The 16303-nt window shown below is 42.4% G+C and overlaps 1 protein-coding gene across 1 annotated transcript in view; it reads left to right on the top strand.

Moving 5' to 3' along the window:
* The first annotated feature begins 7317 nt into the window (after positions 1-7317).
* ZCCHC4 (zinc finger CCHC-type containing 4) overlaps positions 7318-16303 on the top strand; it is a 56986-nt gene continuing 48000 nt past the window's right edge. Inside the window, exons 1-3 of the mRNA XM_010362980.2 lie at positions 7318-7478; positions 8568-8686; positions 9837-9919. Coding sequence (XP_010361282.2) covers positions 7352-7478; positions 8568-8686; positions 9837-9919 — 329 coding nt within the window. The 5' untranslated portion in view covers positions 7318-7351. The remainder of the gene's footprint in view (positions 7479-8567; positions 8687-9836; positions 9920-16303) is intronic.

Raw genomic sequence — 16303 nt, 5'->3', positions numbered from 1 at the left:
TTTCTATATTTAAAGCACCAGACACTTTGGTAGAATTAAAAAAAAAAAAAAATTTAAATGACCCAAGTTCTAATTCTTCCATTATTGGTATCTTAAAAAATTTTTGCCTGTATTTTTAAAAATGTGGCTACTGAAAAAATTGAAATTACATATGTGTTTCATGTTATATTTCTTTTTCTAATTTTATAGATTTAGGGGGCACAAGTGCAGTTTGGTTACATGTATATATTGTGTACTGGTGTAATTCTTCCCTTTTTAAGGGAGGAAAGTAATCATTTGGAGAGTATACAGTATATATAATTTTAGTTAGAAATCACACTTTTTTTGGCTTTAAAAAAACCCAAGCCTATATTGGGTTGCATGTAACAGAAAACACAAAATACAAGCGACTTAAATACACAAGGGTTTATTTTATTTTTTTTTTTGAGATGGAGTCTTGCTCTATCACCCAGGCTGAAGTGTGCAAAGGTGCGAACTCCGCTCACTGCAACCTCCACCTCCCGGGTCCAAGTGATTTTCCTGCCTCAGCCTCCCTAGTAGCTGGGATCACAGGTGCCTGCCACCACACCCAGATAATTTTTGTATTTTTATTAGAGACAGGGTTTCACCATGTTGGTCAGGCTGGTCTCAAACTCTTAACCAGGCAGGTGACCTACCTACCTTGGCCTCCCAAAGTTCTGGGATTATAGGCGTGAGCCACCACGCCCGGCTGAACAACGGTTTATTCTTATGTCAAAGAAGCCGAGTTAGGTAGTCCAGTTCCTCCTATCTTTTTGGCCTCTGTCTCCAGGTGACTTTATGATCCAAGGTGGCTGCTAGAGAGCTTCAGTCCTCAGATCTGCATCCACACTGCAGGGAGGAGGAGAGGGGAAGAACAAGGAGATAGACCTAGTCAATTCCTATAAGGGGCTTCTCTAAAGTCCCGTGCGGGATTTCTGCTTACTTCTGGGATTGTGACAGGGAGACTCACAGCCTGTGACTGACTGATAGAGGTTTATAAAAGCCCCAGCCTCAAAGAAGGCAATACTGCAGTGCCCAGAGCCTCCTGTGTGAGCAGGCTGAGGCTGGAAGCCACACCTTCAGCTAAAACCACCTCTTGCCTCTTTCTTGCCTCAGTGTCTAGAGGAACTCTAGAAGCTTCTAGAAGCCTTTGCTTCTGGAGACCTCAGGCGTACCTTGATTTGCGGCAGATAACTCCAACCTCTGCCCACCTCTATCTTCATGTAGCCTTTGTCTCCCTGTGTCCTTTCCTCTTTTTTATAAGGACACCAGTCATTGGATGTAGGATTCACCCTAATCCAGTGTGATCTCATCTCGAGCATTAACTGATTATTTCTGCAAAGAGCCTACTGCCAAGTAAGGTCACATATGATGTTCTGAATGAACATGAACGTTTGGGGAACAACCCACTACACATGGTATTTTACTTTTCAGCGGATTTATTTATCTTTCTTTTTTCTTTTTTGAGATGGAGTCTTGCTCTGTTGCCCAGGCTGGAGTGCAGTGGTGTGATCTCGACTCACTGCAACATCTGCCTTCTGGCCTCAAGTGATTCTCCTGCCTCAGCCTCCCAATAGCTGGGATTACAGGGGCCCTGCCACCATGCCCAGATAAATTTTATAGTTTTAGCAGAGATAATGTTTCATCATGTTGGCCAGGTTGGTCTCAAACTCTTGACCTCAAGCGATCTGCCTGCCTCGGCCTCCCAAAGTGCTGGGATTACAGACGCGAGCCATCGTGCCAGCCAGATGTATTTATCTTGAGGTTTAATTTCTATGCGTTTACAAGAAGCAGTCATGTACACACACACACACACACACACACACACACACACACACACACACACGTTCTCTCCTGCACTTCATTCCCAGCTTTCATGCCAGAGAGGCATCATATTCAGGCAGGAAGACAGGGGACAGGGCAGCATCTTGAGATGTGGATGGAGGAAGTCCCAGGAGTTCCATGCCACAGGTCTTTATTGGCTTCTGAAAGGCCCATTCCATCGAGGCTTCTGTCCAGCACAGCAGAAATGACCAGTGAATCTCAATAGCTTATCAGAAAGCGTCCTTAGTTTCAGGGTGTTTGGTTCAGCAGTGTTGTGGCTGTTTTTCAAAGATCCAAGGAAGGCTACACAGAGTCCCTTTGTATCCAAATCCTTTCCCAGCCAAGTTTTCACAGTTGAGACTTTTCAGGACTGGAAAAAGGTTTGGTGAGCTTTACTCTTGGAAATGAGAGAGATGAAGTCAAGGGGATTGCGGGGCCATCTCAGCAGGGGTGCCGGGATCCAGAACTGAAAAGCAGAGGCTGCTGTGGTAGGGTCTCTGCAGGTTTTATTCTTGTTGCTGGTCTTCCCTGATCGCTTTCCCCTTAAAACAGAACAACAGCAACAAAAAAACAGTTGTGAGTGCTTACTTTGGGGCAGCAAGATAAAAAGCACCAAGGAGTCCAGGTTCCTCCACAAAGGCCGGAGAGGATGGAGGGAGGAAAGATGGAGGGAGGGAAACAGGCAGGTCTACAGGGAGTGTGGCAGGGAGAAGGAAGGTCAGAGTAACCTTGACTGGAGATCTTGACTGGAGAAGGACTTCAAGGACAGATACATCCATCCAATAGTATGGCTGCAGCCACAGAACATTAATCAGCATTCTTGATTATAAGAGATAGAACCAACCCCATCTCAAACTGGCTTAAAGAGCCACTGAGGAATTTATGAATTGTGTAACTGAAAACTTCAGGCTGGTTGGGTGCAGTGGCTCACGCCTGTAATCTCAGCACTTTGGGAGGCCGAGACGGGCGGATCACCTAAAGTCAGGAGTTCAAGACCAGCCTGCCTAACATGGCGAGACCCCGTCTCTACTAAAAATACAAAAAATTAGTGTGGTGGCAGGTGCCTGTAATCCCAGCTACTTGGGAGGCTGAGGCAGGAGAATTGCTTGAACCCAGGAGGCGGAGGTTGCAGTGAGTGGAGATCGTGCCACTGCACTCCAGCCTGGGAGACAAGAGTGAGACTCTGTCTCAAAAAAAGAAAAAGAAAAAAAAAAAAAAAAAAAAAAGAAAAGAAAAAAAAAGAAAAGAAAACTTCAGGCATGGCTGAATCTAGATGCTCACATGGTGTCCTCAGACCTTCCTGTCTCCTGGTTCTGCTTTTTTCTTATTGGCTTCCTTATAAGGCAGGTGCTCCTCAAGGGGTAGGGAACATTGCCACTGGCTCCTTGGTCACCCTTGTGAAGAAGGCTTATGTGGTCGATTGTGTCATGGACCCTGATTCTTCACCATTCTCTGATCACTTTCCTTGCCATGTAACTTTGCAATGCTTGGTCCATGTGACTTACTTGAGCCAAAACTATGAGATGGAAGTGAGAGTGGTATAATTCCAACCCCAGGCCTCACGGAACTTGTCTGCTTCTGCTAGTTCTCTTGTGCATCTGACATCCCCGTGAAAAAGATACGCCCAGGCTGTCCTGGTGGTTCCAGGAGGAGGAGGAAAGATACACAGAGCAGAGCTGAGTTATCCCAGCCCCAACCCATGTTTGACTAGTGCTGCATTATTGGAACACTAAGCATGTGGGAGTTATTTATATCCTAATGCTCAAGGTCATCGCCAAGGTCTGATTGCAAAAATTCAAAAAATTGCAACTTCAGGCATAAATGGGTTAAGATGATCCTGGATGAGCCAACCACTAGACGTGTGACTCAGCCCAGGTAACACTGGAGAGCTGAACCCCTCGGACACATGAGGAATCAACATCATGAATGCCACGGAGATGAAAACATGTAACCAAGACACCTTTTTTCTCAGCCATTCCAGCAGAAGCTGCAAGCCACCTGCCCAAATCCAAGCCAGTCCCTGCCACCTTTTACACCTCTCACAACTACATAGGCTAAAATCGGGAGGGCGGGCTCCCCAAAGGAAAACTGGGGTCCTGTTACCAGAAGATAGAGAAGATGGTCAGAGCTCCACTACAGAACTCTCCTCTGGCTTCACCATTTTCTCTGAAGGAGGTTTGGGAATTGAAGATTTTCAAAAGACACTGATTTGTTCTGTTGATGAAGCCAAGGAAGGAGACGACCAGCCCTCTTAGAAAGCTCACCAGTTTGGGCTGGGCGCGGTGGCTGATGCCTGTAATCCCAGCACTTTGGGAGGCCGAGGCAGGTGGATCACAAGGTCAGGAGTTCAAGACCAGCCTGGCCAGCATAGTGAAAGCCCATCTCTACTAAAAACACCAAAAAAAAAAAAAAAATTTAACTGGGCATGGTGGTACGTGCCTGTAATCCCAGTTACCTGGGAGGCTGAGGCAGGAGAACTGCTGTAACTCAGGAGGTGGGGGTTGCAGTGAGCCAATATTGATCCACTGCACTCCAGACTGGGCGACAGAGTGAGACTCCGTCTCAAAAAAAATAAAAAAAGGAAAGAAAGCTCACCAGTTTGACCAGACAGTCTGCTGGGAGAGTAGCTGAGTTCCAGCAATCTTAGCAGCCCAGGATCACGCTCTGTGTGATAAGTGTAATCTAGGTCTCTCCTGGTGCTTAGGCCTCAACGGACCTATTTTCAGTTATGTCTCTGGCTTCCTTTGAGAACCTTGCTGAATCTCTCGGTATGTTTCTACTCAAGCATTTTCCTGTACAGACTCAAAACATTATCAGGAAGTTAAATGAAACATTTATAACTTACTGGTCATATTCATAACCCCATCAGTAATATTTAACACAGGCTATTTACCATATATATCTGAAAATAAGGTGAGTTTTTTTCTCCCCAAAATTATCCCTCTGCAAAGAAAATGGCCTGTTTGAAACCTTCGGCAGCTCTCACATTTTGCAGTGCCTTCCCATTTACCATATTTGGATCAACCTTTGTTGTATTTTTACTGTTTGGGGAAGCTTATCTGTAAAGGCTGCACATCCATACTGGTTTTGGCTGTTTAGAGAGGCTGCCTCACAGAATCAGCATTATTTAAAAGAGAAAGAGGAAATATGGACTCTAACTCTGGTTTTATGAGTTCACAAATTCAGTTGCAAATTTTATAAACAAGTCTTTTAAGATCACAAATTTGTACATCTAAAACAAATTTGTAAATAAAAGTGCTAGAGTTCGTGTGAGTAGGTAGTTAGGTCTCTTAATTTTTATTCTGCCTGGGGCGCTGTCTCAAGAGGTCCTGAGCACATGTGCCCAACTAGTTAGGTCTTGAGACAGTATCCAAAAGTATCACCTCATAGCTGTAGAAAATTGCCTATCTCAAAAGACCAGACATGTGCAGATAATATACACTGAAAAAGTGTGCTGGACAACTTGAAAAAGGGGACACTGGTACATCAAACACACAGATGCTACTGGTGCAGATGGAGAATTTGAGTAAAACCGTTACATGAAATGTGAGAGAAAAACAGCCATGTTTTTACAGTAATAAACCATAGCATCAATGTGTGATGTTAACTAGGCACATGCCCCAATGGTTCTTTAAATAATATAAGGAGACTATTTCATCTACAATCACAGACATGTGGATGCATCTTGATTACTGTACTATAAGACTTGAAATTGGCCGGGCGCGGTGGCTCAAGCCTGTAATCCCAGCACTTTGGGAGGCCGAGACGGGCGGATCACGAGGTCAGGAGATCGAGACCATCCTGGCGAACACGGTGAAACCACGTCTCTACTAAAAAAATACAAAAAACTAGCCGGGCGAGGTGGCGGGCGCCTGTAGTCCCAGCTACTCGGGAGGCTGAGGCAGGAGAATGGCGTAAACCCGGGAGGCGGAGCTTGCAGTGAGCTGAGATCCGGCCACTGCACTCCAGCCTGGGTGACAGGCTGTCTCAAAAAAAAAAAAAAAAAAAAAAAAAGACTTGAAATTGAGTAGATTGATTCCTCCCACTTCATTATTCTTTTTCAAAATTGTTTTAGCTATTTTAGTTCTGTCGCCTTGCCATATAAATTTCAGAATACTGTCTAAATCTACAAAGAAATCTGGCTGGGATTTTCATAGCAATTGTGCTAAACCGTATATGCATTAAACCTGGGGAGAACCAATATCTTTACTATGTTGAGTCTTCTGATTTATGAGTGCAGCATGTTTCTGCATTTGTTTAGTTATTCTTTGATTTTTTTTTTTTTTTTTTTTTTTGAGACAGAGTCTCGCTCTGTCACCCAGGCTGGAGTGCAGTGGCGCGATCTCGGCTCACTGCAAGCTCTGCCTCCCAGGTTCATGCCATGCTCCCGCCTCAGCCTACTGAGCAGCTGGGACTACAGACGCCCCCTACCGTGCCCGGCTACTTTTTTTGTTTTTGTATTTTTAGTAAAGACAGGATTTCTCCGTGTTAGCCAGGATGGTCTCGATCTCTTGACCTCGTGATCCACCTGCCTCAGCCTCACAAATTGCTGGGATTATAGGCGTGAGCCACCGCACCCGGCTATTCTTTGATTTTTAAAAAACTTTAACAATTGTTTATTTATTTTAGAGATGTGGTCTCGCTTTGTTGCCCAGGCTGGTTTCGAACTCCTGGATTCAAGCAATCCTCCCATCTTGGCCCCCCAAAGTGCTGGGATTACAGGTGTGACCCACTGCACCCAGCCTTGATTTTTTTTAATCAAGCATTTTAGAGTTTTTAGCATACATAAAACCCTGTACATATTTCGCTAGATTTACACCTATTTCATTTGAATGATTGTAAGTGGTATTCTATTTTTGAGTGTTCTTGTGATTATTGCTAATATTTAGAAATCCAGTTGATGTTTGTATGTTTATCTCATATCCTGCAACCTTGCTGAACTCAGTTTAAATCGGAGGTGTTTTCCTGATAGATTCTTTGGGATTTTTTAAAATGTGGACAATCATGTAATCTGCAAATCGGCACGGTTTTCTTTCTTCCTAATGTATAAGTGTCAATGAGTGTGCAACTATGATGTGCAACTTTCAGCGTTGTCCAAAATTTACAGAGGATGATGCAGTGACTGTGACTCTGAAACACAAAGAATGGTCCATCAATCGCAGCTGCTGCAGCCATTTCAGCTGTTTGGCAGAGGTGGTAATGCTGCCTTTTGGACCTACAATACAACCAAATCTTTGTTCGAATCATCTCACCTCCTGGCTATATTCTTAAGAAAAGAGGGTGCTTTCAGGCGCTGAGCTCATGGCACAAGTCCCACGAGTGACCTGCGAGCCCCACCGCTAGGGGCCGCTTAGGTGCAGCCCCCAGGTGAGCGGGAACTGCGTTTCTGGGCGTGGCCTCCGCTGTGGCAGCCCCGCCCCAGCTCCTCCTAAGCGCCTGGGGGCGCTGTCGGTCGCTTTGGGTCGCGGGGGCGCTCTTTCTCAGCATTCTTGGTTCGTACTGAGGCTTTCGGGACGGCGGCGGGAAGATGGCGGCCCCCAGGGATGGGTTTGAAGCCGTGGAGGCAGAGGGCAACGCAGGGTGCCGGGGGAGCTCGGGAATGGAGGTGGTTCTTCCCTCGGATCCCGCCGTCCCCTCCCCGCTGTGCCCTCACGGTGGGTCAGAGTCTGGGCTCAGCCTAACTGCCGGGCGCTGAGGGTGTGAGTTGGCTTGGAAGTGGCTTTTGGGGCTCCTATATTTTTATCAGCCTCTTTTCCCTCACCAGTGTGCAGTCTAGAAAATAGTCCTTCCTCGGAACGTGGTGTTTTTCAACTTATTTGAGAAACATTCAGAGCAAGTCTCCACTCTTGTGGTTTTGGCTCCAGGACTATTTCATCTCTTTTTGGGGGGAAGGGGCAGAAAGGTAGGCAAAGAGAAGGATGCATGGTATTGAATAGTTCTCGTTGACAAGTACTTGGGGATTTCATTTGTTGATTTGCTGTCCCTTCAAAAATAAAAAATTAGGGAGAAAGACAGAGTGTAATCCTTGCCTGCAAACTAGACTGTTTTTGTCTAACTTACATAAAGTGGGCGTGTCTAACTCAAAGCTCAGGTTTTCGCTGCAAGGGTAAACGCGCAAGAGATGTCAAAGTCCTCAATTCTCTGAGTCCCTTCCCTGTTTTAGTCTCAGGTTTTTAACATTCACAACGTAGACAGCAGCTATACTGACAGTAGCATTTTCTTTCTGGAGAGACCTGTTTTCAAAAATTATTTAAGAGTAGTCACTGCCGGAATGTTGTAACAGAGAGAAAGGAACATTCATTAAACAGAGAAGCCGGCGTGGTGGCGTGCACCTGTAGTCCCAGCACTTTGGGAGGCCGAGGCAGGCAGATCGCTTGAGCCCAGGAGTTTGAGACTAGCCCAGGCAAAAATGGTGATACCCTATCTCCACAAAAAATAAAACCAGCTGGAGACACGCAGCTGTAGTCCCAGCTACTCGGGAGGCTGAGGCGGGAGAATCCCTTGAGGCTAGGAAGCAGAGATCGCAGTGAACCATGATGTTGCCACTGCACTCCAGCCTGGGCGACAGAGGGAGACCCTGTCTCACGAAAACAAAACAAAAAACAACCAACCAAAGAGATGGATTTAATTATGATAAATTGTGCATAAAGCTCAAACAAATTTTATTTAAGGGCGGTGAAAACTAAGAACTTGACGTAAATGACCGTTGACACTTTTTGTTTTTTTTTCTATTCTGGAACTAGGACCCACTCTTCTGTTTGTAAAGGTGATCCAAGGGAAAGAAGAAACTCGGAGGTTTTATGCCTGTTCAGCCTGTAGAGATAGAAAAGACTGTAATTTTTTTCAGTGGGAAGATGAAAAGGTATATCAACTTTTTGGATATTTATTTTTTATTTTTGGTATATGTGACAATTTTGTTGAGAATGTGTAAACCAATAAAAATATGCGGTCTGAACATATAAGATAAATCTCTTAAGAGAGATGGAGATACTATGTTTGTTGGTTCAGAAAACCGGAGTTCATGCTTACTCTGAATACTGATACCTTAAACTACTGTCTCAAAGTCTTAATTCCCCATAAGACTCTGAGGCAGTAATATTGGGTGACTGATCTTCTGTGTCTTAGCTGGGGCTTCTATAACAGAAGTACCATAGGCTGTGTGGCTTAAACGACAGACATCTGTTTCTCACAGTTCTGGAGACTGGGAAGTGCAGGATCAAGATGCTGGCAGATCTAGTATCTGGTGTAGGTCCTGTCCTCTTCCTGATTTGCAGAGGACCATCCTTTCATTATATCCTCATTTCCCAAAGAGAGGAAGCAAGTACTGTCTGTCTTAGAAAGACACTAATCTCATTCAAGAGGGCTCTACCCTCTTGACCTAATTACCTCCCAGAGGCCCCTCATTTAAATACCATCACATTGGGGTTAAGGCTTCAACATACGAATTTTAGGGGGCACAAGCATTCAGTCGATAGCACTGTTGGCAAATATGGATTTCTCACTAAAGAGAAATCATGATCATTCCAGAAAGTGTTAAAAAACACTTTTTTTGAACATTTGCACTGAACATCCCTTATACAGCTATTAGATGACCAATGAAGACATTTAGAGATATAGTTATGAACTTGGTATTCTCTTGAACTCGGCTCCAGTTGAAGTTTCTGAAAGCTTTGGTGAGAGAATTTTCAGTTTTGTTAGGTTTATGGTAAAACAGTATCATATACCACTCTTCTGCAAACCCATTAAGGTGAATACTTGGCTTATGTCCACCTTTTTGCTATTGTGGATGATGCTACAGTGAACATATGTTAATCTCTTAGTGCTTTAATATGCTGGATACTGCTTCAAGCTGCTCTAGAATTTACCCAGTTTTCACTGTTTTGTTTTCCCCTAAAATGAATGCCTGTTGAATTGGTTGAATTTCTGGCTTCTTGATGTCAGAATGTGTTGCCAGTTCTTCTAGGATGATAGAGATTTCCAGTTTATTCAATGGGTTTTGTACTCTCTTTCAGTTGTCAGGAGCTAGACTTGCTGCCCGAGAAGCTCATAACCGAAGATGTCAGCCTCCCCTGTCCCGAAGGCAGTGTGTGGAAAGGTACTGATGGGGTGTCATTTTTCTTTATTAGTTTAGCTGTCATGTTTCTTTGTTGTTGCCTTTTTCTGTGCCTTTAAGTTTAATTTCTTTTATTTATTTTTATTGTAGTTATATATATAATATAAAATTTGCCATTTTAATCATTTTCAAGCATGCAATTCAGTGACATTAAGTACATTCATGGTGTTGTGTAACCATCGTCCCTATTTGCAAAACTTTTTCATCACTCCAAGCAGAAACTGCCACCATTATGCTGTAACTCCTCATTCCACCTCCTCCCAAACCTTGGTAACCTCTGATTTATTTTTGTGGTTGTTTTTTTCGAGACAGGGTCTCACTCTGTGTTGCCCAGGCTGAAGTGCAGTGGTGCTATCACGACTCACTATAGCCTCAACCTCCTGGGCTCAAGCAATCCTCCACCTCAGCCTCCTGAGTAGCTGGGACTTAAGGCACACGCCACCACACCCAGCTAATTTATTATTATTTTTCATAGAGACAAGGTCTTCCTATGTTGCCCAGAACTCCTGGTCTAGAACTCCTGGGTTCAAGGGATCCGCCCACCTCAGCCTCCCAAACTGCAAGGGTTACAGGCATGAGCCACTGTGCCCAACTATTTTTGTTGCTATGAATTTGACAGTTCTGTGTACCTCATATAAATGAGATTATACAATATTTGTCCTTTTGGGTCTGGCTTATTTTATGTAGCATAATATCTTCAAATTTCATGCATGTTGTAGCATGTATCAGAACTGTATTCCTTTTTGTAACTGAATTATATCCATTGTCTATACCACATTTAAAAAATCTGTTCATCTGTTGATGGACACTTGGGCTGTGTCTACTTTTTTGCTGTTGTGAATTATGCTTCAATGAACATTGGGATACAGTTTGGGACCCTGTCTTCAATTCTTTTGGGTATATACCTAGGAGTGGAATTGTCAGTAATTCTGTGTTTAGTGTTTTGAGGAACCGCCAAACTGCTTTCCATAGTGGCTGCACCATTTTACATTCCCACCAGGAGGGTATACGTGTTCCAATTTCTCTGCATCCTTGCCAACATTTTTTATTGCTTGTTTTTCTGATCATAGCCATCCTAGTGTATGTGAAGCGGTATGTCATTGCAGCTTTGATTTTTGTTTTCTACCAGATTACTAATGATGTGAATCATCATTTCATGTGCTTATTGGCTATTTATGTATGATCTTGGAGACATGTCTATTCAAGTCCTTTTTCCATTTTTAATTGGGTTATCTTTTTGTTGTTGAGTCACAGGAGTTCTTTATATGTTCTGGATATTACACCCTTACCAAATATATGATTTGCAAATATTTTCTCCCATTCTGTAGGTTGTTTTTTCACCTTCTTGATCTCCTTTGAAGCACAAGAGTTTTTAATTTCAATGAAGTTCAGTTTATCAATTTTTTTGTTGTTGCTTGTGCTTTTGGTGTACAGATCAGAATCCATTATCAGATCCATTGTCATGAAGATTTGCTGTGATGTTTCTTTTTTGAAATACTAAACCAAACTTGAAAAATCTCTAAACATCTATTTTAAAAAATCTACATTGTTGAAATGTTTTATTGGGTGGATTAGAGTCATAGATTTAATTTTTCGACAAACTTGTGAAAAGAATTTGTCTCTCACCTGTGTCACTGACATTATACAGTATGTGCTGGGAGATGCTCCTTAAAAAGCCTCTTCTCTAGGTTACTGATGACAAATAGGTTTTCACTTTTATGGCAGCTCCTTCATTTTACCTGGGCTGCTGTGTTCAGAAAGATTGTGAGGCCTCATTTAGACTAAGCACAGAGGAGTACTGGGGTCTATTTATAGTATTTTTCCTGAGCTGTTTAGTAGTAGATTTTAAAGTCCTTTGATACAGGAGGCATTTCTCAAGATAATTTGATTGCCCCTTAACTACACTGGTTAATCAGAGATGTCTATGTATTTACTGTATGGGAATTCAGTCATCACCCAAAACATCTTGAAAAGGGAATTAAGGAAAATCGAGGCCAGGCACCGTGGCTCACACCTGTAATCCCAGCACTTTGGGAGGCCGAGGTGGGCGGATCACTTGAGGTCAGGAGTTCAAGACCAGCCTGGCCAACATGGTGAACTCCCATCTCCAGTGGAATCACAAAACATAGCCAGGCATAGTGGCGGGCACCTGTAATCCCGGCTACTTGGGAGGCTGACGCAGGAGAATCGCTTGAACCTGGGAGGCAGAGGTCGCAGTGAGCCAAGATCATGCTACTATACTCCAGCCTAGGTGACAGAGTGAGACCCTGTCTCAAAAAAAAAAAAAAAAAAAGAAAAGAAAATGGAGCACTACTGTGAGGTAGGCACTGTGCTGCTAGGTGTTTTACATGAGATATTATTTAGTCCTGCAGAGGTGGTTTACTTAGATGAGAAAATTGAGACTTGTAGGAGTTATACTTTATCATGTTCACTCTATGAGAAGTACTAAGCTGTGATTCATCTTATGCCTGATTCTAAAAGGTTATTTTTAAATGTAAAAGCAGATAGTAATATATGATGCATATTGATTTAATTTGAGGATATTTAAGGAGAGAAAAGGTAAGGACTTATGTAGAGATCTATCATAGTGATTATTGAGAGAAAATAGAGTATTGAAGATGGAGAAAGTAGAAACACAGGGCCCGTGGTTTCTTCCTTTGAAGTCCTCACCTTGGTCATTTTGTATTATTTCCTTCTGGCTTTTTTTTCCTATGCCAGGTTTGTTTGTAGCCATAATGTATACATAGTTTTGTATTCTGTCCTTAACACTTTTATCTGATAAGCATGTTTCTGTTAGAAGGATATTGGTGATTTAATTAAACTCTGTAAGAAAATCTAGGTGATCTTATTTCTATGCATAGTAAAATTTTAGTTTGGAGCTAAACCACATTGTTCTTTTTTTTTTTTTTCCTGAGATAGAGTTTCACTCTTGTCACCCAGGCTAGAGTGCAGTGGCGTGATCTTGGCTCACTGCCACCTCTACCTCCTGGGTTCAAGTGATTCTCCTGTCTCAAGCCTCTGAGTAGCTGGGATTACAGGCACCTGCCACCATGCCCAGCTAATTTTTATATTTTTAGTAGAGACGAGTTTGCACCATGTTGGCCAGGCTGGTGTCAAACTCCTGACCTCAGGTGATCTGCCCATCTTGGCCTCCTAAAGTGCTGGGATTATAGGCATAAGCCACCATGCCAGGCCTAAACCACTGTTCTTATCTTTGTTGTACCAGAGTATGTTTTTTTGATAAAAAAATTGAAATTCATATTTCATATTAATTAGAACATAAAAACTGGGTAAAATATGAATTATTAAAGAATTTCCAAAAGGTTTCTTTTGGGGGGGTCCATAATTTCATCTTTTATCTAGTGCTAATTCTTGCCAGCATGTCTCAATAAAATGCTTTTCAATATCTTACCCATCTGTGACCCATTACCTTGGATTTTGTTGCCAGAAGTCTCTATCCAACCATCTGTCCACCTAGTCAGTCATTCCCTCATTCATTCATTCAGCAGGTATTTATTGAAGGCTCAAAAAACATTTAAAATGCTAGTAATGGGTGGAGATATATAGATAAAGATTATTTAGTGTAAAGTAAGGTGCGTTAAGTATCCACAGTATTCGTAGAAAAGGCTAAGTGCTTTGGAAGTCAGAAGTCTTAGGGGTAACTTGTGGCTTAGGTGATCAATACAGGGTAAGGAGAGGGCATCTGAGCAGGTTTTGGAAGATGGGTAGAAATTTAGTATCATTGATTTCACTGTATCAGTTTGTAATCAATGTTCCTATGCTTTATTATATGCTTTCTATGGAGCAAACAGTTTGAAATCAGTCATTCTTCTGAAAATATTCAGTATCTTAAGATAAAGAGTCCTATTTATAATTTTGGCTTTTTAAAATCAAAGGCATAATAAATAATCTATTCTCTTTGTCTTCAGCTTGAGACTAGCAGTTCATTCTTACGTGTGAATAGACCTAAGGATGTACTATTGCTTGAGAGTATAATTATTTTCTAATGTGGATAATTTAATTTTGTGTAACTCATTTATAAGTTAGCTTATTAAACAACTATTATATTTGAAAATATTAAACTGCATTTGAACTTTATACTGATTCTTTTTTTTTTTTTTTTTGAGAGGGAGTCTCGCTCTGTCGCCCGGGCTGGAGTGCAGTGGCCGGATCTCAGCTCACTGCAAGCTCCGCCTCCTGGGTTTACGCCATTCTCCTGCCTCAGCCTCCCGAGTAGCTGGGACTACAGGCGCCCGCCACCTCGCCCGGCTAGTTTTTTGTATTTTTTTTTAGTAGAGACGGGGTTTTACCGTGTTAGCCAGGATGGTCTCAATCTCCTGACCTTGTGATCCGCCCGTCTCGGCCTCCCAAAGTGCTGGGATTACAGGCTTGAGCCACCGCGCCCGGCCTATACTGATTCTTTAAAAAATTGTGCATATTCTATAAAGCAAATTTTTCATGTTTTTGTGTGGTTACAATAGCTTTTCATTGACTAATTTATTTTAAAAATCTTTGTAAGGACTTATGGTAGCTAGCAAGATAAATTGACCTGTTAGCTGATTTTTATTACGGGACTGGTAGCGCTGCACAGATTTCTAGGTTTACAGAATAGGATTTGATTTTCATTTTCCTAATCTCACTCTTTGAACCATGCTTTATGTTTCATATGTGTTCAGTTGACATATTTACATTTCATGCCTGAGATTTGCTTTTTTTTATAGTTTTTAGCTGCCTGTTATGCTCTGAAATGTGTTATTATGTTTATTATGTAGTATGTTTGCACCCTTGTTGTGACCTATGAAGTCTCAGGGAAGATATTTAAATGCTAAAATCAGCATTAATTTATGTGCATCCAAATAGTTTTGTTTCGTTGATATTTCATTTGGTTATTTTTTTTCAGATCTCATTTAAACTGAGATTTTCAAAGTCTGCTATTAGAGAAATGCCATAAACATAATTTGTGTACTCCAGGAAAGGCAAATGGAACATCAAATGGAGATCAATAAAAATGACATTTCAAAATGCTAGCCTGCAATTTGTGAATCATGCTGAGCCATGCAGCAGAATGAATTTCCCTCCCCCTGGGGAATGTGTTGTAAATACGAATAAGGGGGGAGAGCTGAGTAATCTTGAGTGCTTCACATTCTCATGTTCTGTCTACCAAACTTTTAGAAGGCCGTGTGTCTGAATGTTAAATTTAAGGCATGATAGTTGCTGATTATGTTGTGATTTTGAGTAGAGAGAAATATGCACAAGATCTCAGTTTATCTTTTATCAAGAAAAGGTTAATAAACTAGCAGTGAAGCTTTCTGAAGGGCAGTTTGGAAATATGTAAAGGAAAGAGGTAATTGACAAAGCACAAAGATGTATCATGTAAGTGGAGGTTCATTTTCAGCGTTCTTCTGTTCCTTCTTTTAAAAATCATTAAACTCAGCTCCTCATGGTGAGTGAATCATCTCCACATCAGCCCCTCATTGCTTTGAACTTTCTGTCCTCCCTTCCTAGTGATTTTGCAACTTGGGCCTTCAGCTGGTGTTACTCAGTGGGTGATAGGTAGTCCTTTTGACCATATTTGAGTAACAAAACCCGATACAACTTCCTCTACTTGTGGCATTTTCCTTTCTTAGGTCCTCTAAAGGCCTTAATTGTTGTTGTTTTTCTTTCAACCAGGAATATTTTTTCGTTCTTTTCTCTCTCTCTCTTTCTTTCTTTCTCTCTCCCTCTCTCTCTTGCTCACTCTCTTTCACTCTTGCTGCCGCTCTTTCTTCCTTTCCTTTTCTATCTTTCTCTTCTTTGCTTTCTTTTCTTTCTTTTTTTGGAGACAGTTTCATCTGTTGCCCAGGCAGGAGTGCAGTGGTGCATTCATAGCTCATTGTAGCTTCAAACTTTTGGGATCAAGGGATCTTCCTGGCTAATTTGTTTGTTTGTTTGTTTGAGATGGAGTCTTCATCTGTCGCCCAGGCTGGAGTGCAGTGGTGTGATCTTGGCTCACTGCAACCTCTGCTTCTGGGGTTCAAGCGACTCTCTTGCCTCAGCCTCCCGAGCAGCTGGGATTACAGGTGCCCACCACCACGCCCAGCTAATTTTTGTATTTTTAGTAGAGACAGGGTTTCACCATGTTGGCCAGGCTGACTTGGCCTCAAGTAATCTACCCACCTCAGCCTCCAAAAGTGCTGGGATTATAGGTGTGAGCCACTGCGCCCAGCTCTGGCTAATGTTTTAAAATATTTTTAGAGTTGGGGTCTCAATATATTGCCCAAGATGATCTGGAACTCCTGGACTCAAGTGATCCTCCTGCCTCAGCCTCCCGGGTAGCTGGGATTATAGGTGTGAGCCACAGTACCTGGCCAAGGGATATTTACTTCT

Source organism: Rhinopithecus roxellana, chromosome 2, assembly GCF_007565055.1.
Source record: "Rhinopithecus roxellana isolate Shanxi Qingling chromosome 2, ASM756505v1, whole genome shotgun sequence".
NCBI classification, from domain to species: Eukaryota; Metazoa; Chordata; class Mammalia; order Primates; family Cercopithecidae; genus Rhinopithecus; species Rhinopithecus roxellana.
Note: the sequence above shows the minus strand (reverse complement) of the source record. Positions and strands in the feature narration are given on the sequence as shown.